General features: G+C 36.8%; 1 protein-coding gene across 1 annotated transcript in view; it reads right to left on the reverse strand.

The window, feature by feature from the left end:
• LOC131552094 (collagen alpha-1(XXIII) chain-like) overlaps positions 1-23,633 on the reverse strand; it is a 44,662-nt gene extending 21,029 nt beyond the window's left edge. The window contains exons 1-2 of the mRNA XM_058795607.1: positions 23,039-23,633; positions 17,798-17,867 (exon numbers count right to left, since the gene is read on the reverse strand). Of these exons, the coding sequence (XP_058651590.1) occupies positions 17,798-17,867; positions 23,039-23,323 (355 nt within the window). The 5' untranslated portion in view covers positions 23,324-23,633. The remainder of the gene's footprint in view (positions 1-17,797; positions 17,868-23,038) is intronic.
• Positions 23,634-27,288: the final 3,655 nt, after the last annotated feature.

The following is a 27,288-nucleotide window of genomic DNA, read 5'->3' on the forward strand; positions in this document are numbered from 1 at the left end:
TTGGTGGAAACGCCTTTGGCACCAGCATCATGCTAAAGGAAACAGGGTATCAAAGACAAGGCAAAAAGCTCAAAAACCTTGAACAACTTTGAATGTTAAACTAAGGTAAAGACTAAAGACTGAATACTTATATGCTGTCTTTAAAAACGTAATTATCCATAGTCTGATTACACTTTATTGTCAGAGGGGTTACTCATAGTGTGTGGTTGCATTATGGTGCTTATTTGAGGTTTGCTCTAATTTGCTGAGCATCCTGATTAAAGGGGAGGTCACGCTAAATACTATCCAGTCATTACGCCACCCTTTCATTATTCTATAAATGAAAAGAAAATGTAGTGTACAAAGAGTCTAGTGGTCAACAGGGCAAGTTAAGGTCAGCGTTGATGGATCACGTGTATATATGACTAGTCTACTCTGACCACGGCAATCGAGAACAAGGTTCTGACACTGTCCCACGCTTACGCACACACCTCTGCCTGACAACCCAGAAAGGGGCCCCTGAGTAAAAGCCCTCGGCACTGTAAATAACCCTGTTTATCTTGAGGACATCAAACGGATGCTTCACAGCAAGATGAGCAAACCAACTGGGGCTATGCTGGGGGAAGGTAGGATAGTTAAGGAGTTGTAGACGATTACAACCCCCTTGTTCCTCCGGCCTCTACATGTTTGATCGCTCCTATCGGTTCCCCAACACACAAACTTAGCGGCCACTCGCACTCCTGTTTCACAGCTGGGAAAGTCATTCCCTAGGGCCCGTGGGGCATCATCAGATATGCCTTAACAACAGTGGCTTGATGAAGAGCTGCAGCTGAACTTTGACCTCAGGTATAGCACGCAATCACAGATATACACCTGCAGATAAATATGGAGTAAACACAACAAGAGTCTTCTCAGGCTAAATGGCCCTTACCATAACCAGATCGTCAATTAGACATCAAGGTCACCAAATCAGCTGCCCAGAAGAAAAGTTACGAACTGTTTTTGACAAACACCAGGGTTGTGTCACCTAGAGAAGGCTAATAAAAATACTTTTAAAAGTTTAAATTACTTTACTCATAATAGTGGTATAGAATACAGTGGTCTGAATGCAACCTTGGGATCAGATGACTATTGAAGGTGTAGAATAAATTAATAATGAGTGAAAATATGGCTGTGTATAGGGTTACCCTAGTGAAAAATAAATATACTAAAATGCAATTGAAGTACATTTTTTCCTCCCTAATTTACATATTTATGTGCTTAATAAAAATACCCTGCAACTGTACTTTTGGTATACTAAACTGGTATACTTAAAGTCTGCTAAGTTGGGACAATTAATTGTGTACTTAATGCACTTGTTGTATGGAAGTAGTGTATGGAAGTAGCGCTGAGGTCCAACTAAAGATATACTGAAGTATATTTGATTGTGCTGAAGTAGAACTATTGCAAGTGTATCAGGTACACTGTATTATTTAAAGATCATATAATCTCATCAATAGTGACACTGAAACACATTTTAGGTTTAACATTAAGAAATGTACATTGTGCACAAGTGGAACTCAACTTGTGCACAAGTCTCAAGCGATATGTCAGATTTGAACTATACTCAGTATGAAATTAATTTGAAATATATTAGTTTTTTTACTAGGGTATTCTACAATGATATCGGTATCTGAAAACTTTTGCTTTTGCACAATGTTGCCTCCACACCAATAGGTGGTGGTATAAACTCTAACACCACCATCATACTGGTTGTTTAAGAAAAGAGCCTGTAACACATAAACAACATAAATGTAATGCACCTTTTAAGTTTCTCAATTCCAATGCAACTGGTAAACCATCTGCTGGGTGCGTAAGACGTTGAAAAGCTCATTTGTCTAAAGTAAATATTTCGTAAACGAGTCCATGAAAATGCCTTTTGACGGATTACATACCTAACCGTTTAGCATTAACAAATAGATTTTCCCTTATTTCAGCAAAGCAAACTTCTGTACAATTTGGCAACAGTCTTATTTTCCTTCTTGAGTATTTTACGTAATTTCCCACAGAGTCTCTTAAAATTCATGCCGGTTGGCAAGATCCAAAGGACTTATAAAATGAGTAAACGGGCAGATTTCTGGGAAGCCTGAAGCATGTTGACAGCACAGGAGGCTCATCTGACTCCGCAGCCCGTGAACTCCATCCCTGTCTGGGATATCGCAACTGATAAGTGTCAGTCATTTGCACAGTGAGGAAGAGAAACAACAGGGGTGTGTGAAACAATCACACTCGGGCCACATTTCGACCCTCTGCTGAGCTTGCATCTGTTTTCCTTCTCTGGCAGTTTAACTGTTAATTGAGTTCTGGTGTGTTCACTCTCAAACAGACACATTCACAAGCATCCATACTGGATGGTCAAAACATGTCACGTGGCAGTCACAGGTCTCTCAATGCTTTGATTGAAGGTAACTGGACCCGAAAATATCCGAGGGAACTTTTTCCCCTCAGTCTCTTCCACTTTCTTTTTCCTCATGCTTTCTTCGCCTTTTCCCCATCTCCCTGACCAGGAAGTCAACCAGAGGTCTTGAGCTTCTTGACGTTAGAGTGGAAGTTAAGTCAGTGTCCAGTGTCCCTGTTAAACACATAGACCTCATTTGTGAAATGGCTTTCCAAGTAAAAAGCAAAAAGAAATTCTTTTGTGGGAGTATTTGAATTCCTTCTTGAATAAAACTCACTTTTAAAAAATGCTTGTAGTTCCATATAAACGATGAACCTCCACCAAGGCTAAATGCCTTGCTACTTTACAATTCAATGAATTTGGAAATCCAATAAACCTTGAGCTCAGGAAACCCACAACTCATATTCCAAGAAGAAAATTGACTGCTTGTTTGGAAGCAGTACATTCAGGCAGAGAGAGATAAAAAAATGCCCTCATCTCCTGAAGTGTAAATTAACATTTCTAGCAATTTCACACGCTGTAGCCTTCTGAAGTGTGTCAGATATGTGAAGCGTGTGTTGTATTCTCAGTGTTGCCACAAGGGGCACTAGGTCAATAGCCATCACTGGGAAGCAACAAGAGAATCTAGTATAAACATGTTTATAGTTAGCAACCTGAATAATGACACATCTGGTTTAATGGCACAGACATTTGAAGTCTATCGCATCAAGTGCTGAGGCTTTGTACGGAGTTCAAGAATGCATTGGCCAAGCAAACGTGTCTGCGTACGTAGAATATCTGGCCTAAAGGTTTAAAATTACTGTCCACTTTACACATTGATTTAAATGGGGAAAGTTCAAATCACCCAATATAATTAGGCAATATGACTAAACAGTTTTGCTACCTTATAAAAAAAAAAAAAAAGCTTAATAAATCAAATAAATTAGTTTTAAAACATTTTAAAAAGACAAAAATTCTAATATTTTAAAGTAATAAAATAATGTGTAAAAATAAATAGATAAAAATACCTACGTGCTCCCCATTAATAAGTGTTTCACAGAGTCTATAAATGCGTTTGAACTTTGTTAAAAATGTCTGAAATGTCATCGCTAATTGGTTGTGTTACACATAAAAAATATGTAGGCAATTTCATACTTATAAATTGGTAATGTCCTGAGGGTATGCTGATAAAAACATCAAAGACCTTAAAGAAAACCGTAACTTTGTGGCAAATCACATGAACTGAACCCAAAAGTTTTTCTTTTATGATTCTGTCCTCGTTTTGACTTGAGGGTAGAAGTATTTTTAATATGTCTTTGCAAATTCTGGAAAAAATGAGTGGAGGAGAGAGGGGGATGAAAGCACAGAGGAGGAGAGGGATTGAGAAAATGGCTGATTTGGGTAAACACAGTAAAAGACCATAGAGAGATAGAAGGTGACAAAGCTCTCAGACTTGACAGGACAAACAAAGGAAAGGAAATGCTGCCTATCTGTTTAATGGGCCAAATTAGTTCTTAAGTGCTTTACACGGATGGGGAGAAAGTTGGGGATTATGGGGCCTGGACATTGGGAACACTGAGGTGGAACACAGTGGAACAGTAGGGCAAATAAAGTTCATGCAATCAAAAGAAGTACAACAACAGGTCTATAAAAAACTGATGGATTTGTGTAGTGGTGACAATCAAAAGGCTCCAATGTCCATTCCAATAAGTACGTCACAGGATTATAGGTAATCAGCACTGACTGAAGAGGGGTGAGAGGTCAGAGCTCAATGTGAGCCTCCAGGAGTTCCTTTAGCCTGAAACAGATATTGTTCTGCTGAATTAGCAGCAGTCTTTTGTGGTTATCAACAGTCTTAAACCACTGCAACCTTAAACCTGTCACTCTGTGGAAAAGGAGTCAATACGATGTCCGGAGACATCCAAAATGTGCAGAGCTGGAGAGACTCAAAAACATTTGCAAACCTTTAAGCTATATTAAATTCTTTGTTACTTTTGTTAAATTTGTCAATAGGTTAGATCAAGTAGAAAAACCATACTTTTTAAGGTGTACACTATCAATCAAAAGTTTGGGCTCAGTGTGATTTTTTAAAAGAAATCAATACTTTTATTTAGCATTGAATTGATCAAAAATGACAGTAAAGATAAAATCTATTTGTATCTACTTTGTATAATATTAAGCAGCTCAACCATTTTTAACATTGATAATAATAAGAAATGTTTCTTAGACTGATTTCTGAAGGATCATGAGACACTGAAGACTGGAGTAATGATGCTTTACCATCACAGGATGAATTTTAAAATATGTTAAAATAGAACAGAGATTTTAAATTGTAAAAATTGTTCACAATATTAGAAAATAATTCACAAAAACTTACTGAATAGTTCAACTGAGCAGCACTTTACAACAAATTACATAAATAGCTGAGAATACAAATTCAACTACCGCGGTGTGGCCTTTCAACAAAATACACATGTAGATGAAGTTAAATTTATGAATCATGTGGAATACATTCGCTAGTAGTAAAAGTCAAATTAACCTCATATTATGACATGCCCTTAAATTAATAACTAATAATTGCTGCCTTCAAGCGACCTAATCCTTTTTAAATGCCTCTCAATAATAACGTGCACGTCACTGATCTAATGAGTTCTGGTCTCATATGAAAAGGTGACTGAACTTCAGAGGAAATGACATAAGCATGGCTCCAAGGACGATTTACTAAATAAGTGCCTGATGTGGACATAAAAGAGAGAGGTAAGTCATCTACGTGAGTCTTTTCATACTGGGCCATCTGTTTTAGTCCTTATTAGCCTAAAAGCAGCGTTGATGCCAAGGGTTTAGTCAGAAGGGGACTGATTTCTTCATTATTTGGGACCAAGCATGCTTGAAAAACTGGAGGATTATGCATGAAAACTCCTTTTTATCATTATAAAATTACCTTTTTTTCAAACTGTTCAAAATCCAGAGACCATATAACAGAGATTAAAATCTAGTAACAACAATCTTTAAGTTAGGCGGTGCACAGATACCTGCTCTGTCACTGCTGATTCTGTTAGTGAGAAGCTTGATGATATAAGATTTGTATCTGACTTGTCAAGCAAACCCTTGTCTGATTCGATCCACAGCACAGGAGAAAATAAAACCTGTGCTTTGTGTGTTACACTCATTCCTTTTAATGTTTAATAAAATACAGAATTTAACAGATCACATTTATACTGTATTTACATGCCTTCAGGAACCATTAACCTCCTCAAACTTAACTCAGCACAATTCAAAATGTACAAGCATAAGAATATTCTGATATTAACTGAAATTTGGTCATATTTTAGTTATACTGCATCATCAGTTAAACCTTAACCAGACTAATCTACAATTATATTTTCTAGCAATCTGAAATAAGATTGGGGCATGTAAAAATCTTATTTAGTATACCTACTGTAACAAAATAATCATTATTTATATTGCTATTCATTGATATTTGCAAAAAGTATGTAATTCTGCCATTGCGAAGAGTCAATAAAAAGCGTTTAAAGGAGTAAAGAAATTAATTCAATATGCAAACATATGAAAGCATTATATTATCCTATGTGATGCATCATTGAAACAAATATGAGTTGATTAAATTAGTAGTGAAGTACTAAAAATGCAGTGCAATAATTAGCATGACTTTATGCGAATGAAAGGTAGGCCTATCATTTGACTTGAGCACAGCAAAGTGATAAATATTGTATGGAGGGGTGAATACTTTCTGAATGCCATGTAAAACAAACCTAGACATATCTGAAGGAGTTAAGGGCTGAGATTTGCCTCTGAGCGGGGGGCCATGCTGGCGACATCCTCTTCTACTAAGACTTTCAAGCACTTAATTAGTCTTAGACTCTAAAAGGTGACACACGACCTTTAGAAATGTGCTACTACAATTTCAACTACCGTTAAAGCAATAGCCTGAGGAACAAAATAGTCCAATAGGGGATTTTTTTCTTCTTTCAAATTCAATAAAAACTGTTGTTTTTGGACGTCTGCCCGGAGCTGTTAACATAAGAAGTGAGCGAGCTCCCTGTGAGCAGCAGTGAGCGGAATGCACCTTGATGCCCACAGGAAATCTGCTGCGAGTCGCGGGGCCTCAACCCATGATGCCAGCACACACTCAACCTCAGGGGAGTAGGACCATGAATCACACGCACACACACACATGCACACAAACCGCACTGGTTTATGATATCAGACTATCAGACTCCTGGAGTAAATGCAGATCCTGTGTCTGTCTACAATGAAATTTACTGCTTTCCAATGCTTCAATGATCTGGAACATAATGTAAATACACTTCAGGTTTTGATTTTGCAGTGTTGGCTTTGCTAAGAGTCCTATTAAATAAAGTTTCAATTTAACATCTATCGTAAAGGGACATTGTACAGTAACCACATTTTCCAAGATCTGTATTGTACCTTGCCAACAATTCTGACTTACACCAAATAAAGCTATTTAGTCATCATTTTACATGCAATTTTACAAATATACATTTTATAGTGAATGAACATATAATATTAATAATGTGTATATTAATAAATAATGCAAATCTTTAAATGAGTTGTGAACCTTTGTGAAATGTAAATATTATTAGTGAATATAAAGCATATTCTTTTCCTAATTAACTTTTTTAATTAGCGATTTAAACTAATAAATTTGCCTTATACATTGAGATCAAATTTTGAAATACAAATACATATTATTATATTATATTATATAAAAATGTAAGCTATGATTATTGTGCAAACAAATGCTGTTTCTTTTAATTAAACCTATTTTGATTAGGTTGACCAGATGGACCAGTGACAACCTGACTTTATGTGGTCTGATCACATCCACAGACAATTTTTCTCAATTTTCACTACAATACTTTTTCAAAGTACATTTTTAGATTCTGTATCTCTTCCAAAAGCTGAGTGTACAGAGTGTGCAATGAGTGGAATTCAGCAGGGGACACAAATACACATGATCTGTTAAAGCAGAAAGATTTAGGTTTCCAAACTAAAGCTATTCTTCCAGCGTGTGACTAAACTAACCAATTTTAAAAAAGACCAGCAGAAGTGACCACAACGAGTTTGCACAGCATTTGATATCATTCCTATGTTCAGCTGGGAGATTGTATCGGTTCAGTTTACTTCTAATTTTTATCACCATCTGCAGAAGTACTTAAAATTTCTCTGAATCTAAGACCTGGTGGGAAGATGTTTGTGTTTGCTGGTTCATGTCCAAAGAAAATCTAAACCTGCATGAATTTCTGCCTTGTTCAAAATATTTGTGAGAAATCTTCTCTTTGAGAAAAATGCACTCTCGTTTGTAAACGGGGACATTACAGTCTGGATTTACTTACTAATATTATTTGATTATTAACGTTTTTTTGTCCCCAGAGTGTGAAAGAGCAGACCGATGACGTCTGCACAGATTTCAACATGTTGTGCTCACTTTAAAGTTTGTTCAAGCAAACCAACAGTGACACAATTGTTTGTAAACCAAAATCATGCTGTATGTTGCTGTTTGTTTGTCCTGAAGTGTCTATTTTTGGAGTCTTAGTGAATTAGAATATACAAGCAAAGAGGGACTGTTGACAATATGACAATTTGCTAAATTATTTGCACGTTTAGTTTATTTTTTCATTGAGTTACGTGCATAATTCTACGCATCATTATTCAGCCATTATGTAAACCCAGTTCTAGGAAACAATTTTCATACCTCTCGGGATTTTTAAATTGAGGGCCATAGCATTGTTACAGCTCAAATAATATTGCAAGATTTCCAGACAATGTTCATTTTTTTCATTACAGACATTTCAACTGTATTTTTATGACAGGCTAAATGGAGTTGGGTTTTGATTACACCTAATTTCACCTTCACAGATTCACTATCATGCATCTGTAGAATCTAAAACTGCTGCTCGTTTTTAGCCAACCACAGTGGAACGACTGTGCATTTCCTCAAACTACTTATTCCAGCAACATTCCCAGAATAACATATTTAACCACTGAATTTTCATCTTTGTTTCGAGTGAAGATTCCTCATGCCATCATTGACTCTAGCCACAAATATTTCTACAAGATTCAAACTGTTTAGAATCAAATATACAATGTGGATATCTTCTGTGAGGACATCAGGAATAAATATCCAGCACAACATGTGTTATGTGAAAAACAGACACATTATTCCCTCGCTCTCTCACGTACAAAACCAATTATCAGGTTGTGACCGGTTGTGAATCATCTCAAATGTAACTTAGTATTTTTAGTGATCAGAAACAGATAAACTCATAATTTCAAGTTAACATATGCATCAACAATATAGATAGATTCACACTCATGAAGGAAGCCAAGTCTGAGTTTTCCCAACGCTGTTTCTCTCACAGTTTTATCCTCTCTCTGTCCATCTGAAGATCTCTCGTCTGTGTCGGTCATGATTCACAGACTACTCCTCTCCCAAGTAAAGGCTGCTCTCTGGCAGCTGTGGTGTAAAGTAATCACAGGCGAGGAAACAAGATCCAAAGCCCCTCTTCCTGTCAACAGACACGTCAAGGTGAACTTGGAACTCCTTAAATAACCAGCAGCACGACCCTTTCACCTGACCCTGCTGTGAAGATCAGAGGAAGCCTCTTGTTTACAAGAGCATTAAGGCATTTTTAACTGCAACTGCTAGAGCGTTTTTTCCTTTCCTTCTTTTCTTGTGCTGTTCGAAAAATTGTATCAACTGGTTTTAATGTACTAGTTAATTTGAGCACTGTGAGGTTGCTTCTAATCTTTCTGTGTATTCCTCTCTCTCTCTCACCGACACACACCGCAGAGCTCTTTGATCCAGTCCTGACGGTCTGCATTGGTCTGTCATCAGGCAATGCATTGGGCGTTCTCTGAGTGCCCAGAATGCCATGTGCTGTGTGCACCATATCCCTGTGGGAGCTCTGGAGACGCTCTGACAACTCTGACACTGTGTGCCTTATGCAATGCAACAGCCATAATGCAAGAGAGTACATTACACTGTATTCTAACAAGTGTGACACAATAAAGCAACAAGTCATAAAAAGCCATTTAATCCCAATGTTTCTGTACCACAAAAACCAATGAGCTGCAAAACATTTTGCATGCTTTGTATTTGTGAGATTAGCTCCGTCCACATTGAAAATCTATTGGTCCAAAAGCATTTTTGCTTTCAGCCAAGACAAACAATTCTGTCTTTAGACTAGCTAGTGTTATGACCAATACTGAAATTTTAAAAGTGTAAAAAAATACCAGCCTTTCTGAAGTACCTGGTACCCGCTGGAGGGCAGCTGCTTTCAAACACTCCCATGTGTATTTGTGTGAGATTTCTTTGAAGAGCATCAAAGGTGCTTTAAGAAGCATCACATCTTGTTTTGTTGTACAGTGAAGACAGCTTCATTTATTATAATAGGAGTTTTTGTAAGAGTGAGCTTATGCTGAACTGAAGCTACTGACATTTTCAGTAATGACAAAGGAGGCACTTATTACTCGCTATATCTGTATGTGACCCATTCAAAATAAAGTGATACTTTCCATGCTTCAAAGTACACAAGCAAAGTTTTGGAAGTGAAAACTGTATTTAAATGCATGATTGCATCCTAAATGATTGACAATAGCCTGGTTTCCATTACAGATTTTCACAAAATGTTGCGATATTTTTTTGCGAAGTGTTGATAAAAAAAAAAAAAACTATTACGAAATGACTGTGTTTCCATTAACCAAAGTTATGCGACTAAAACATCATTTTTTAAAAGTTTTGTGATATTTTCCTTTTTTAAATTTCCATGAAAAACCACCTCATGCGAGCGTAAAAAACATTTTTGCAATATATGGGAGTTTTTGTGAAATTTACGTGTTTCCATCGGCCAAATTTTCAATTCGCAATTTCAATTTGTGCAATTTGAAGAGTAATGGAAACACAGCTAATGATAATATTAGCAGTGGAGAAGACAAGAAAAATTAGATTTCAAAATACAGGTGCTGGTCATATAATTAGAATATCATCAAAAAGTTGATTTATTTCACTAATTCCATTCAAAAAGTGAAACTTGTTTTTATATTCATTCATTACACACAAACTGATATATTTCAAATGTTTATTTCTTTTCATTTTGATGATTATAACTGACAACTAAGGAAAATCCAAAATTCAGTATCTCAGAAAAATAGAATATTTACATTTGAGTTTCAATTAATGACCATCCCTACAGTATAAATTCCGGGTATCTCTTGTTCTTTGAAACCACATTAATGGAGAAGACTGCTGACTTGGCAATGATCCAGAAAACGAACATTGACGCCCTCCACAAAGAGGGTAAGTCACAGAGGGTCATTACTGAAAGGTGTGGCTGTTTACACAGTGCTGTATCAAAGCATATTAAATGCAAAGTTGACTGGAAAGGTGCACAAGCAACAGGGATGACCGCAAGCTTGAGAATACAGTCAAGCAAAGCCGATTCAAACACTTGTGAGAGCTTCACAAGGAGTGGAACTGAAGCTGGAGTCAGTGCATCAAGAGTCACCACGCTCAGACGTCTTCAGGAAAAGGGCTACCAAGCCACTCCTGAACCAGAGACAACGTCAGAAGCATCTTAACTGGGCTGTGGAGAAAAAGAACTGGACTGTTGCTCAGTGGTCCAAAGTCCTCTTTTCAGATGAAAGTAAATTTTGCATTTCATTTGGAAATCAGGGTCCCAGAGTCTGGAGGAGAGGCACACAATCCACGTTGCTTGAGGTCCAGTGTAAAGTTTCCACAGTCAGTGATGGTTTGGGGTGCCATGTCATCTGCTGGTGTTGGTCCACTGTGTTTTCTGAGGTCCAAGGTCAACGCAGCCATCTACCAGGAAGTTTTAGAGCACTTCATGCTTCCTGCTGCTGACCAACTTTATGGAGATGCTGATTTCATTTTCCAACAGGACTTGGCACCTGCACACAGTGCCAAAGCAACCAGCATCTGGTTTAAGGACCATGGTATCCCTGTTCTTAATTGGCCAGCAAACTCGCCTGACCTTAACCCCATAGAAAATCTATGGGGTATTGTGAAGAGGAAGATGTGATATGCCAGAACCAACAATGCAGAAGAGCTGAAGGCCACTATCAGAGCAACCTGGGCTCTCATAACACCTGAGCAGTGCCACAGACTGATCGACTCCATGTCACGCCGCATTGCTGCAGTAATTCAGGCAAAAGGAGCCCCAACTAAGTACTGAGTGCTGTACATGCTCATACTTTTCATTTTCATACTTTTCAGTTGGCCAAGATTTCTAAAAATCCTTTCTTTGTATTGGTCTTAAGTAATATTCTAATTTTCTGAGATACTGAATTTTGGATTTTCCTTAGTTGTCAGTTATAATCATCAAAATTAAAAGAAATAAACATTTGAAATATATCAGTCTGTGTGTAATGAATGAATGAATATAATATACAAGTTTCACTTTTTGAATGGAATTAGTGAAATAAATCAACTTTTTGATGATATTCTAATTATATGACCAGCACCTGTAGTTCCATTCGATTATAATGTATTCCATAATGTGTTCCGTACAACATATAATATATTACTTAGAATTATTATTAGCATTATTGATCCACTCATTTAATTTATAACATTTTTTGAATATTCAAATAGTTAAATAAAATAGTAGTTCCATAGTTCATAGTAGTTCAATAGTTTTTGTTATGATTGTTATGTTATGTTTTTTTTTTTTTTGGTGTTGTGACAACACTAGTTAAAGCAATTATGGAAATACTTAACCAGTCTTTTTAAGCTTGGCTTTGGGTTATGTACAACCCTCAATGAGTTGTGAACAGTCTCTCCCACAAATTCTATTGCTTTAATATCTCTGTAATTTCAATGAGATTAAAATGTAGAGACTTTTGGCTGACTCTAACGAGAAAATACCCTAGTCATCTCACTAGGGTCTTGAGAATTTCAGAAGATATCACAACAAGGTCTCAAACTGTGCTATACTGGCTATACTAGGCATCTGCATTTTATAGTACTCCTGCTGTTTGTCAACAATTGCCTCATTTGTGTCTATTTTTGTTTCTACTAAGTCATATTAGGAAAACCTTTGAGTTAGTACTTAATTGAAGTGTAACTGAGAACTCAATCACCCTCTGAGCAACACACTTTTCCTCTTGGCTGTGTTGAGCATTTTGGGATGATGGGGATGTTAAATATGGCAAATATGTCATACATAAAGTTCCCGGAGTCAAGCTCAGATTACACACGCTAGATATGGCTTCTTTTCGGACCGGATCCAGGTAAACTGCCAAATGTCACTTCCTGCAGTGAAGCTTGGGGCTTTAGAGGCCTCTCACCCTTCCTGTTGTACTCGTGATTAATCCCATGCAATGAAATCCATCATGCCGCTCTTTATGGCACCCAAAACAATCCACCAGAAGACCAACAGAGAGGTGTCCGTGATGCACACGTTTAAAGATAGTACTCTTACTCAATCCCTTACGACCCCTGGTGACACAACTAAAGCCACTCATGCTGGTCTGCGGTCGGAATCCAGTCACAAAGACGCTAAATCCTTCAGTCAATCGGCTCTTTGGTTTTTCAGAAATAAGAGCAATGGGGGGTGTGCGGTACATAGAAGCCAAGAGGACGGCCGTCTCTTTCTTTCTCTCTGTTTCCTACTACTTCGTCCAAGAAAGTGCCATTCAGCTTCTCGGGAAACAATGTGTGGATTCAAGAGCGTTCTGGGTGCTTGGGCCTGGATTCAATCTAACTGTCATGGGAGTTTTCCTGTACACTGACAAAGTTGTTGGCAGTAAGCGCCTCCGGGATCATTTTTACAAATCTCTGCTAGAACAAAGAGCATCATATTCATCAGTATGCCACAATTGTCTACACAGTTCATTCACACCTCGAGACGCGTGCATTTGGTTTTCACGTCACCGATACCAGCGAAGAGGCTGGGCAGATAAACACGCCGTTCCAAAAACATTTTATGAAGCTATAAATCATTGTCGTTATGTATACACTCTACGTTCTTGTTTTCTCTGATGACTAAATAGCGACATTGCCTCAGTTGCTGTTAACAGAACTGTCACACATCCAGCCATCTACGATAAGCCACGGATGACATTTTTTTATATACACATCTGTTCAGAAGGTCACAGCTAAACAACACGAACGCTGAAAATTGACCTAAAGCACTTATAAACTAGTGGCGCTTAACTGGTTTTACCAAGCAGCGATTCAACAACCAAAAAACTGTTTATCGTACAGAAGTAAACAAAATCAAAGACAGAAATTTACTTAAATATTTATTAAAGTATTAAGGTAATTTCAGCTGGTTTGTTTGAGTGTTTGGTTTCTAAATGTCTTTTCAATGGTGTCATGCTCTTGGCAGCTAATAAATCACCACACAAAACATGCTGTGGTCGCATAAATCATTTTTATCCTCGCTGCAAGTGAACCCGTATTAATGTTATCTGGACCATATTTTCTTTTACCTTGCTTGTTCATGTCACGCAACCACATAATGGTTAAAAAATCAAGTTTTAAATTATTAATGAAAACATACACCATCAGAGCATTTATTCTATGGCAACATTTCAAGTGGGAGGAATTTACTTCAAACATTTTATAAAATTATCAGTATAAGATATTAAAAATCGGAATGTGACAAATATTCTAATAGCTAAGATTGTATGATATATTAAAATAAAACTGACTGTAATGACCAGTCACTAAACAATGTATCATGAGCTGTAAGCATGTAAATGAACACAGTGCTGCATTTCACTCGAAAACCTTTGTTTACTTTCCAGCAAACTGCCTAAATTAAAGCTAGATGGTTTGATGTTTGAAATTTAGACACAAATATTAATGTAGCCTACTTTTATAGTTATACAATTTAATAAATTATTTATGAAATACTTGATTTTTTTATATTACAGTGCAATAGTATTATTACAATGTATTTCTTACTTACTTTCATATTCTAATATTAATTTAACATTTTTCGTATTGAATGAGTCAAAACAATTGGAATGAAATTTTTTGGAAAGAGAATTTTTTACTTTCACATTTTTCCCCAAATCATGCATCAAAGGATGGAAGGATGGAAGGAAGGGAGGGAGGAGGAAGGAAGGAAGGAAGGAAGGAAGGAAGGAAAGAAAAGAAAAGAAAAGAAAAGAAAAGAAAAGAAAAGAAAAGAAAAGAAAAGAAAAGAAAAGAAAAGAAAAATGAAACAAAATGGAAAAATGAAAAAAAAGAAGGGGGAAGGGTTTTAAAAATATATATTTAAATAATTTTAACAGTTATTTTTATTTTCTATGCAGATGCACACCCCAGTTATTCTAGATTGATTGATCCCCCCTAAACACAGCAATTTAAATCATCTGGAAAAAAATCCTGTAGTTTTTTTATGGCAACATATTGCAGAAAAACAAAACATCCCAATTTCAGTTTCCAATATCATGCAGCCCTATATCTGAGATGGTAAATAGCTTTCTTCACAGTAAGAATGTGTGGCACTGTTACCGATTTAGTGCTGAAATGTGCAGCGCTGGAGGGTAAACAGTTGCGTGTTTGAACCGACGCTGACTTTGTTAATAAAAACAAATCTTGGAGGATTTCCGAGTAAATGAGAATGAGCCAAATGGGTTTTTAAACACGAGTTGAGTGAACTTAACCTCTGAAGCCCCTTGGGATTCGCAAAATCAGAAAAAATAAACTCATTTAGATGTGTTGAAACATTCCCCAAGCCCATATGCCAGCTGTTTTGAGAGCATAGTAGCACTGCAAGAGGAACAGGCTTGGACTAAACACAGAATAAAAAAATAAAAAAATGTGTATAAAACCACCAGGTACTCTCACAGACAGTCGCACCACACATCATCTTCGCTTAAACACGCCAAGCCAAGAATAATAATATACTGTCCTTGGGCTGAACCGCACATGACATACACATAGCATTCTTTGTGAACTTGGAAGAGGAAGCACTAGCTATACGCTAAAGCACTATTTTGTTGATGGGTCCGTACAATTACACCTTTGTGGATAGAAAAGTTATTACGCCTCAACTGTAGCTCAAACATTAAATCAATGCTATACGTATACAAGTGAGACTGTGCGTTTGATGAAGGAGTCACAGACTATTACCCACTGCTGAGCACTCAAAATAAACAATGGAATGGAAGCCATCTGAACACTGCGTGCTGGAATGATTGACAAGCGGCAGCTGGTGACATGGTGAACAACATATATGCAGACACTTCCTTACGCACACATAGTATTTATACGCATGCATTAAGAAAAAAATTGCACAGTGTATACAAACTGTACTGTAAAAAAAGTTGAGCCAACTTAAAATTTTAAGGCAACCAGCTTCAGCAGATTTTGAGTTTTCTCAACTTGTTGTTTATACAACAAAAAGTTGAGACAATTAGAAAATCTCCTACAAAAATAAGTTGAGCAAACTCAAAAATCTGCTGAAGCTGGTTGCCTTAAAATTTTAAGTTGGCTCAACCTTTTTTTTACAGTGTACAGTCAATGGACACATTTTATGCTGATATCTTGCCTGGTTTACATCAAATGGTTGAAACGAAGTAAAAGCACAGACTGTATTGCGAGATCAGACACTCTCCCACGGCACAGCAATAAACAACCAACACGGCCATTATCTGGGATGCCTGCTGTTAAATGGTCCCCACACCTGGTTCGAAAGTGCCTATCCAAGACATGTCCATCTTAAACTGGTTTCACTACGCTGTCTGAAGTCACTTCCCACTCAGTTAACACAACAATGACTAGTATGCCTAATTAACAAGGAGATGTCTGTACCATCTGGCATGGTTCTCAGAGATGTGTAAATTCACACACACACACAAGCACAGGCTATAACACAAGAGGTTGTCTAATGACTGACATCTGGAGGTTATGTTAGGGAAGCAAGTTAAAATGTAGCTGCTAAGCTTCGCTGTTAGTAGAAAAAGTGAAAGGCAATTAGAATTGAGGCCAATTTAATATGTATATGTGTGTGTAATTTATTATTATTTAATATTTAAACCATTTTTATTCTATATATATATATATATATATATATATATATATATACACACACAAAAACACACAATGTAATGTATACATTAAAATCTTTTTTTAGATATTTAATAATCTATAATGTTATTCAATTGTATAAATAATTTTATATAACGTATTATTAATTTATTATTATTTAATATTTATAAAATTTGTATTTAATATTATATCTACATTAGCGCTGTCAAATGATTAATTGCGATTAATCGCATCCAAAATAAAAGTTTTGTTTACATAATATATGTGACACATACAATATATATATATATATATATTGAAAATAATTACACGTAGATACATTTATATATTTATATTATTATATTTATATTATATATAATTATATTTCATATATAAACATAACATATTTTTCTTTTATATATATATATATATATATATATATATATACACACATGCATGTGTTTGTATTTATATATACATAATAAATATACACTCATATATTATGCAAAAAAAACTTTTATTTTGGATGCGATTAATCGTTTGACAGTACTAATATATATATATACACACACACACACACAATCTAATTTATACATTTCAATTTTTAGATATTTAATATTCTAAAATATTATTCATTGTATAAATAATCTTATATAATTTATCATTATTTAATATTAATACCACTTTTATTTAATATTATATATACATACACAAACACACAATATAATGTGTACATTTCAAAAATATTTGTAGATATTTAATCATTAATATTCTATAATATTGTTCAACTGTATAATTACTTTAATTATATATTTACTGTTAATTCTTAATATATGAATTCTTAATATAAAAAACTGAACCCCCAAAGAGTTAATGAGCCCTGTCTGACATACGGATGTGACTTGTTAGTCGTACCCTGTGAACCTTGTTGACTGTTCCCTACACTCAGGAACGGCCAGATGACGCCATCCCAACACTCCAGCTTGCATCACAACCCGCTCAAATACAAAGTGAAAGCAATGACTGCCAACAGCACCCGAAAATACGACTGCACCTGTCACCACAGCAATGCCAGTCTGAGGGCACCAGTGAATGGGGCGCGGAGAGGAGGCTCTTTTCACTAATTTACATTACGTGGGAAATGAGATCTAGTCAATCACATCTCTATCCTGGCAACAATAGCATCTCTTCACATACCTGCAGACAAAAAACTATTTTGCGGAAGGAAAGCTCAAAAGGCTTAACCGCAACATACATTCAACTACATATCAGACGTGACAGCCGGAGCACAGTCTCACAGGTGTGTAGAGATCGAGGAGGGGCGAGCTGTGGATGAATGGGGTTAACAGACGTACCTGGTGGACAGATGCAGCTGTGAGGTGCATCCCGAGCCGCCCGGATCTTCGGCAGACGTGCTGCTAATTTCTGGAAATAAACAAACAGGACATTTGAAGTCAGCCGTGCAGAAATCGACCACATTGTATGTAAGGTATAATTTTTTTTAAAAAACTACTGTAGTTGGTGTTAGTTTGTTAATCTTTATTTGTTATTCTTGCCAACATTTCCCACACATTCACTGAAGTTTTAACCAAGAGTTAACCAAGAACATACAAAAGTTTGGGTTGCTAACATTTGAAAGACATCTCTTATGCTCACCAAGGCTGCATTTATTTATCACAAATACAGTAAAACAGTAATATTGTAAAATATTAATAAAATGTTTTCATATGTTTTTAAATGTAATTTATTTCTGTGATGGTAAAGCTGAATTTTCAGCATCATTACTCCAGTCTTCAGTGTCATGTTACATTATAAAATGCTGATTTTCTGTTCAGGTTTTTTGTGGAAAACATTATAATTTTTTTCAGGATTTTTTGGATGTACAGAAAGTTCAAAAGAACAGCATTTATTTGAAATAAAAAATCTTGAGTAACAATATAAACGTCTTTACTGTCACGTCTGATCAATCATGTGTCCTTGCTGAATAAAATTATTCATTTATTTCAGTAAGTTTTTGAACAGTAAAAATGTATAGTAGTATAGAAAACAGTATCATAAAATATTATTATTAAATAACATCATAATACAAACATAAACAAATAAAAATAAAAATATTTGTAAATATATATTAAATATATAAAATATTTACATTTACATTTACATTTATGCATTTGGCAGATGCTTTTATCCAAAGCGACTTACATTGCATTCAAGTTATAGTTTTTACATTTCTTCAGCTCTTGCTTTCCCTGGGAATCGAACCCATGATCTTGGCGTTGCTAGCGCCATGCTCTACTATTTGAGCTACAGGAAAGGAACATATATAATGCACCTACAGGAAAGGAAAATATATAAATATATTATGTAACATTTGAAACAGATTTTAAAAATCTCACTGAAAAGCTATTTTTAGATTGACCTAAGAAGCTTAAATATATTTGGCACTCTGACCTTCACCAGGGCACAACTTCTATTGTTTCTGCATAGCTTTTGGAGCCGTTCGCTCTATTAGCAGCGTCGCGTCTGTGAGCAGTGAGGGCACTGACAGGTGACGTGTTAATTATTTGATTAACAATGTATGTAGGTCACTTTTCGAAACAAACCAAATTGGTTACATTGTAGTAACTCCAGAGTAGTGAAGGTATCAAAGTGAACACTATGTAGATGAACAGGATTTAAAGAACAGTTTGTGCTCTTTAAAAAATTAAATTTCCATAAAAGTGACATTAAACAGAGCTACTACCGTATTTTTAGCCCAAGCTTACAAAACCGCAGCTATAACAGACATACCCACTGTATGCAGTGCCATTTCACTGGTAGAACAATCAGTGACTGGCTACATTTATGACTGAAATGTAAAGTTCGTCAGGCGTCTGCATTGTGGTATTACAGGTCATGTCTCTCCTCTAATATTGAAACACTGAGGCTAAATAATTCTGAGGCTGCTATCGGACATTTTTCTTGCCCCAGTTTAAATTAACCACCGATCGTTGCAGGGCTTTATTTGGTTGATACTGGCAAACCCTCTTCCCAGCTGGAGAAGTCTTCACTCAAACCGCTCTCAGACACTACAAGCTATTGTAGCAGTTTTTCCACACTACTGAACTGGGCAGCTCTACAGATATTGTAAAACAGAAAGAGCTAATGGAGGTTAAGAAGAAAAGGAAAACCTAAAGAATGCTAAGATGAAAATATACTGTACGTGTGACAGCAGGGTTAACCAACAGACGGTTGTTCCGCGAGCACAGAAGCCGTGGAAAATGCATTACAATTTGGAAGGAACCTGTGCTGTGCGTAAACTGCTTTTCCACAGGAGCAATGTCCAGGGATAATGCACACGCTACAGGGTTTGCCAGAGCTTTAACTCATGATTTTCCAGTGCTGCATTCCCAAATAAAATGTTTCTTTAAAATATATTCTAAGCATTTAAAAAAATAAATAAATCAAACCATGAAAAATTGCATCCAAAACCCCATTTCACTTAAATCTAAGAGCTCTCATAAACAATAATGCAGTGTCACATTGAGCAAACAATAACCAGTGATGAAAAGTAAGCATGAAGGGTTGCATTGACGGGAAGCACCTTGAACAAGATCTAAAGCAACAAAGACTTAGCTTTCATTTTGAAGCACATTAAGTTACTGAAGTATTTAATTCTGGTAGGGTGTGTTCCTTTATGCTCGAATAAAGGTGTTCTTAAAGTCAACATGAAATCAACAATGACCCTATTTGCTTTCTTAATACGCACCTCTGGTCTTATTGTGCATGATTCATCTGTGCATGTTATTCCAAAGAGAATCTTTGTTTTTGTAATCTTTCATCAAAAAGTAATAACTTGGATGCCTCTGAAATGATTCTCCTTTTCGGCTGATGTGACAAAGATTTTTTTTTTCAAGCATCTGGCTTTATTTTGGAATGCAACACCCACTTTTTACAATCCAGTCAATTCTACATCACGTCCTGTCTTTTTCTCAGAAAATACCTCATTAAAACTTGAAAATGATTACACTCTTAAAAACAAAGCTTCTTTAGTGGAATATATGGTTCTATATCATCCATGGAACCTTTCCATTGGACCAAAGGTTCTTTATAGTGGAAAAAGGGGTCTTTAAATCGTTTAAATGTTCTTTACATTAAGAAAGAAAAATGGTTTATTTAAGAATTGTTTGCTAAAAGGTTCTTTGGGGAACCAAAAATGGTTCTTCTATGGCAGTGCAATGGTTTGTGAACATGTTTCAAGCTGATTTTAAGATGACGTGATGTAAATGGTAAGGTTGCGGTAATGGCATGAGACAGCTGATGCCGCAGGGTTTGCAGGGATAGGTTGGGAGGGAGGTTACATTCTCTGCCTCCCAGCTTTAATGGTAACTCGATGCCCAGTATTTGATCTGGTTTTAACAATCTATTTTGAAAGGATGACAAAACGTTTTACAATTCCAATGTCCGATTACTACTAAGACCCCCAGACTTTGTGCCTGCAGGCCAAACTATATTGCTCTTTCCATTTCTTTCATTCTCTCTCTCTCTCTCTCTCTCTATCTCTCTCTCTCTTACTCGCTCGCTCGCGTTTAGCTACTTTCCCCCTTTACAGATCCTGATTACACCCCTAAAGGCACGTTCTGTTATAAATTGTGAAATCAGCACCATTCTAACCTTCAACAGGCACTTCCAATGTATACGTTTCTCAGCTTTAATGGAGACATATACATGCAATTTTATGGTGATGCTGAAACGTTGGTTGTCAATATGTCTATGAGAAACATCTGCCCTTGATAACAGAACACCCCTGAGATACACATTTCAGATGCTTCAAAGGCCCATCAGAATTAAACAAAACTGAAACCCATTTTAGCATGTTTTTCACTGCAATTGAGCACATTTCCCCCAAAACTCTCATTACTGTAATGCATGTTGACATTTTACTATTAGTAATTGCCATTATTCTGAAGGACGACTCTCATTACATTCTCATTACAATAAGGTTGTAATTCTTTATCTGGTTTTTGCATGTTAAAATGCCTGAAAGGTGCCTATTTTCTAATAAGCAAATCAAATGCATATTTTTATGCCCTGGATATGTTCTTGACAGATTTCAGTGAGATCCACCTGTAAATGACTCAACATTATTCAGATACTAATCACACTCAGCCTCAGATTGACTCACACTTGGCTGCCTCTACTCCAGTTGGCGTGCTCTCATTAACACACTAAATATTCACCTCCATCATCCTCTGCAGACTCTATTACTTTACAAACCGCAGATAGTGAGATGGCAGCCTTTCCTTGAGTAAAATTCTACCCAAGATACTTTAACACCTCAAATATTTTACATGCAGCAAGGTGATGAACCACCAGAGGCCAGTATGAAGGGACCACGGCTGCAGGCAACAAACTGTGCATATATATCTCGCTTTTCTCCACCTCACCACTTCAAGCTCAATCCTATTCTACACAGATGCAGTGCTCGGCCAGCGCTAAAGTTGGCGAGAGCCCTATAATGCTTGATTGTTGATGTAAAACAGGTGGTCGTATGGTGACACAATGTGTTCAGCAGGTCCTGCATGCTGCAAATAATAGTTTTGCTAAACAACAATAGTCACAGCTTTCAGTAGCTGAACAGACTTCGCTTAAAATTCAGTCAGTCTAATGTGGATAATAGGGGGCATCTACTGTATCACATCAATTATGTGCACTTTTATTAAGACAGCTACACTAATGGATGTGTCAAAATGGCAGCAGGAAATTTTGGCAATATGATTGTGTTATTTATAGACACTCATTCTAGAGCAATGCTAAAGAGGATGTGAAAAATTTGAGCCATGTAAAAGAGTCTGATCTGGCATTTGAAGAGCTATAATACATACTAAACTTAAGTAATCAGTATTTAATTATTTAATCACTTATGTGTGAAGGCGAATGACATTTATTGGGTAAAATATTAATATTAACGGGTAAGTTTATTTAAAGTAAGTATAAAAGTTATTTTCTCTGTCAGTTAAACTAAAAAAGAAAGTAGTTAGTAATTATTATTATTATTTGCGTTTTATCTTTAAAAATAAGTAACTGGGATAAAAACAGGAAAGAAAGAAAAGCAATAAACGCAGTACAAACAGACAACAAAGCAAAGGAATAAAATAACACCTTATTAAACAAAACTAAACAAAAGCCAAAGAAAACTGGTCACAGAAATCAAAAAACGAATTATTCTGATCCATGTGCATGAGCGTTTGAAAGTCCACAGAGCTCAAACTGTGAGCAGGGAAAGTGCGTAAACAAACGCGCCAGGGCCAATAAACAAACTAAATACGGCCGAGGAGATTTGGACGTCAATTTCTCCGCCTTCAAATTCATATTTTAACACACATGAACGTAATTCCAGAAAAACATATTCCTCATCAAAGTCTCTCTGCTCATTGAACTTTCTGAACAGCGCACTTCTAACCACTCGTTGAGACTTCAACAAGGTGAGACAACATGAACATCTTCTGTTTCACTCTGTCCTCGCACTCATGACTCAAGCAAATAGCTTGTATATGTATGACTAGATATTATTACAACCACAGACAAACGTCTGGAGAATAAAAGTCACCGCTCACCTCCTCTAATATCTGATCCAGTCGACTCCACAGGGCAGGCTCCACCTGTTCCAGAGAGATCCAACTGGAGAGACGGGGGTCTCTGTCCTTTTCCAAACTGAGAACCCGGGACTGCAGATCTGAAGTCCTCAGGTAGAGCAACACACAAACTCCAAACGAGATCAAACACACGCAGGCTGAACACACGTCCTTCCAGTTCGTCAAAAGGCGCTTTTGGCAGGGATGCTGAACGCAGGTCCTCTCCAGACTGGACTGAGGTGATACTCGCAATTTCATGTCCTCCATGTCTGTGAGACTTATGTAGGCTATATGATGTTTATCCACCACTGAACGGGGTCTTGCTCAAATAAAACAGATTAAAGTTCTCCTTTCTGGCAATTAAACCGCTTTTCACGTGAAAATATCAATCTTCAAAACGACCTCAACTGAGGCATGCTGCTCATTCAAGTGCATGGAGATAATGGTTGAGTGAGCTCCGGCTCTAGTGGGAGTCTGTGTGCTTCGGTCGTGCCATTTGACGGGTTTGTCTGACTGCTGCGCGCTTGAGTCTCTCTCAGAATGAAACCTGACACACACTACACGGCTCTGCAGCGCTCACCACGGGACTCTGTCGCGGACAAGCCCCTCCTTTCGGTTTATTTAGGCTAAACGGTAGGGCGGGATTCACGGAGGAGCTGACCCCGGCTTTGATCCGGCTCTGGAGAACGATATTTTTAGGTGCCTCGCTGAATCAATGCGTAAAGTGCACAATCATAAGTAAGAGAAACTATTTCTTCATCCACATATCTATAGACCCGAGGTGCAAATTAAGGGGAGTTTTCAAACAACGTTTTAGTGACCAAAACATAAGATTACAAATTAGTCAAAAACACAGGAAGCTGAATTTGAATGAATAAAATTGGAAGAAATTCAATGGGTAATGGCATTCTGGGAAATTAAGTGATTATTCCCCTGGTTTGTAAAGCCATAATTGTATGTCTTTCTGTAAGGCCTATATATATCCTTCAAACTTCAAGCCTTTTAAAACTATTTTAAGCTTTAAACAAGACTGTCAAGCCAATATTCAAAGTTCATCTTGATTTTGTCTTGATACTTGTCGCCTACCAGAACATCTGGAAATTACTTGCAAGGAGGAAGGAATCTGTTGGCTTACAGACATGAACTTTATATAGATAAAGTTTAAATATATATAAAATCGTTAAGTGGTTTGTTGAAAACATCATTCATTCATTCATTTAGTCAGTCAGTCAGTTATGTATCTCGCAAATCTCTATACTACAATAACTTTTGTCAATTTGCATAGGCATATAAAAGTTTAGCAATAAAATGATTATGGATCACCCTTAGAGAACTAATGAGATATGTGACCCTGGACCACAAAACCCAAGATTTTTAATCTGGAATCTGAGTGTGCAAAAAAATCATAATATTGAGAAAATTGCCTTTAAAGTTGTCCAAATGAATTCTTAGCAATGCATATTACTAATCAAAAAACGATGTTTTGATATATTTACTGTAGTAAATTTACAAAATATCTTCATGGGATCTGATCTTTACTTAATATACTAATGATTTTTGGCATAAAAGAAAAATCTATAATTTTGACCCATACAATGTATTTTGGGCTATTGCTACAAATATACCCCAATGACTTAAGGCTGGTTTTGTGGTCCAGGGTCACATATTAGAACCCATTTTTCTTTCTTACAGAATCAGTCAATCAACAATCGACAACTGTTTATTTGTTTTGAACTAAAGGTCTCTTTTGTAGCCAGAGCACAAAGTAAGCTCACACTGCTGTCGGTTATCTTATTTCCCGTCCCTCCTTTTAATGAATGCCTTGGATACAAGTAAGTAGTCATTTTAGCAGACATCCGTTTATCCGAAATGACTTACCGTACACTTATTACAGGGACAATCCTTCTGGAACAACCTGGGGTTACACTAGAGTGATGGGTCATTGAGCTTATGGGTCTCAAACCTGCAACCTTTTGGTAACCTGCCCAGCCCCCTTTATACCCATCATAACACCACATACATTAGATACTGTAACTATAATCGGCCAGTTTATTTCCAACACAGATGTTAAATGATAAGCTTCACATAACATATGGTGTCATAGAATCAGAAATTAATTTATGAATTTGTGTTTATGATAGTGCGAGACTATATCTCCTTTCAAAACATTCCTCTAGCAATTTCATGCAGCTATAAATTCCCATGAATCTGGTTGATCTATTTGAGAAAACTTTATCAGCATGAGGTAAAACAAACTAGCCTCCCCCTCGTCAATCTTTACCACCTCCGCCACTAACTCTTTGATTATTCCCTCCTTTCATCGCAATCTGTGTTGATTGAGTTGTAGAGGATAGGAGGGGCTCTTCATTTGAAAAACAAACAACAAATTGTCCTGCCTAATCAAAGTATGCAGCTACAGAACAAAGCAAACTTGCATTTTATCAGCAAATATCTCTAAAGAAGAAAGTTTCTAGGCCAAACCAGAAGGAGAACACAAAATAGTCGTTTCTAAAACAGGAACCAGAACCAGGCAGTCCATGCACGAGGACAAAAGGACAATTGTCCCCTGTCCACAAAACACATGTGAGTTGGCTGTCAGGGGAGTATTTGGCTCAGCGCAGCTATTGGAAAGGGCTGATAGAGTGGACTGAACGATATCTAATTCTGCTCCTGACGCAAAGACCTCCTGAGCGCAGGGATGTGAGTGTTGTCATTCGGTCAAACTGGCAGCTCAGAGCGTGTTAGTATTTTTTTTTTTTTTTGTCAGCCATATATTTATGTGAGAGGCTTTTACATCGGTTTCAAAATACCTCTTTTAATAGTTTTTCATTAATCTGTAAATTAAAGGTCATGCCAGTCATAATTACTACTTCATTTGTTTGCTGTTTTGCTGTCTGTAGCAACTAGACCTGCGGTTAGCTGAGCAGATGAGCTTTGGACCTCCAGAATCAAGATCGCCGACCTTAAGCAGCGGCTGCTCTAATTACATTTACAAAACCACACGGGTGGATTAGATTATAGTACGTTTTCCACAGGCCCACAGAAAGCTTTAAAAAGCTAATAGAGAATTTCCTGGCCCACATTGTGCAGCTGTGAATTTAGTCAAACTAAGAGATGTCCTTCCACTATCAACCACATCTGAAGCTCTGATGACCCCACAGAGGTTCATTACACGCAAGCTGGAGAGCGTCCAAGGAACTGAATGAACTCGGTGTAATTGCCAGTTGATTTTAGAAATGAAAAATTAATCTGGAAATGAGTGCGATGGACTTCTTTTCAGAATGATCTAATATTGTTGTGCAACGTATTGCACAATTATACATACCCTGCTGAATATATACAAGAAAGACGTCAGTTTTGAAGAAATAGTGACTAAATGTGAACACAAACTGTCAGATACATCTGTGACAGATTGTGGAAACTTAGAAAATGTCTTTTAACGGAGCAGATCAAATTCCCAGCATTGCAGAGAGTATCAGTGCATGAGGAAACAACCCCTGTTATTCGTTTTCACTCGAGAACATCCCAGCACATTCTCAAAGTAGAGCCATTTCATCTGGTTCACCATAATGCAAGGGCATCTGGACACAATTTGAACATGACAATTTTCTGGTCAACTACTTAGTAATCATGCAGTGAGTTCAGTGTCCTTGTATGGCCACTGACAGCGAATGATCTTTAAAGATGCCGTGTGTTCTCGCTCTAAATTTAGTGGATTCTCAGAAGTTTGGTCACTTCACCCAAACTTCATACGTAAAATAGGTTATCTATCTATCTACAGTAGGGGAAAAAATTATTTGATCCCCTGCTGATTTTGTACGTTTGCCCATTGACAAAGAAATGCTCAGTCTATAATTTTAATGGTAGGTTTATTTTAACAGTAAGAGACAGAATAACAACAACAAAAAATTCAAAAAAAACACATTTTTAAAAAGTTATAAATTGATTTGCAGTTTAATGATTGAAATAAGTATTTGATCCCCTATCAATCAGCAAGATTTCTGGCTCCCAGGTGTCTTTTATACAGGTAAGGAGCTAAGATTAGGAGCAGTCTCTTAAAGGGAGTGCTCCTAATCTCAGTTTGTTACCTGTATAAAAGACACCTGTCCACAGAAGCAATCAATCAGTCAGATTCCAAACTCTCCACCATGACCAAGACCAAAGAGCTGTCCAAGGATGTCAGGGACAAGATTGTAGACCTACACAAGGCTGGAATGGGCTACAAGACCATC

This window comes from Onychostoma macrolepis, chromosome 13 (assembly GCF_012432095.1).
Source record: "Onychostoma macrolepis isolate SWU-2019 chromosome 13, ASM1243209v1, whole genome shotgun sequence".
NCBI classification, from domain to species: domain Eukaryota; kingdom Metazoa; phylum Chordata; class Actinopteri; order Cypriniformes; family Cyprinidae; genus Onychostoma; species Onychostoma macrolepis.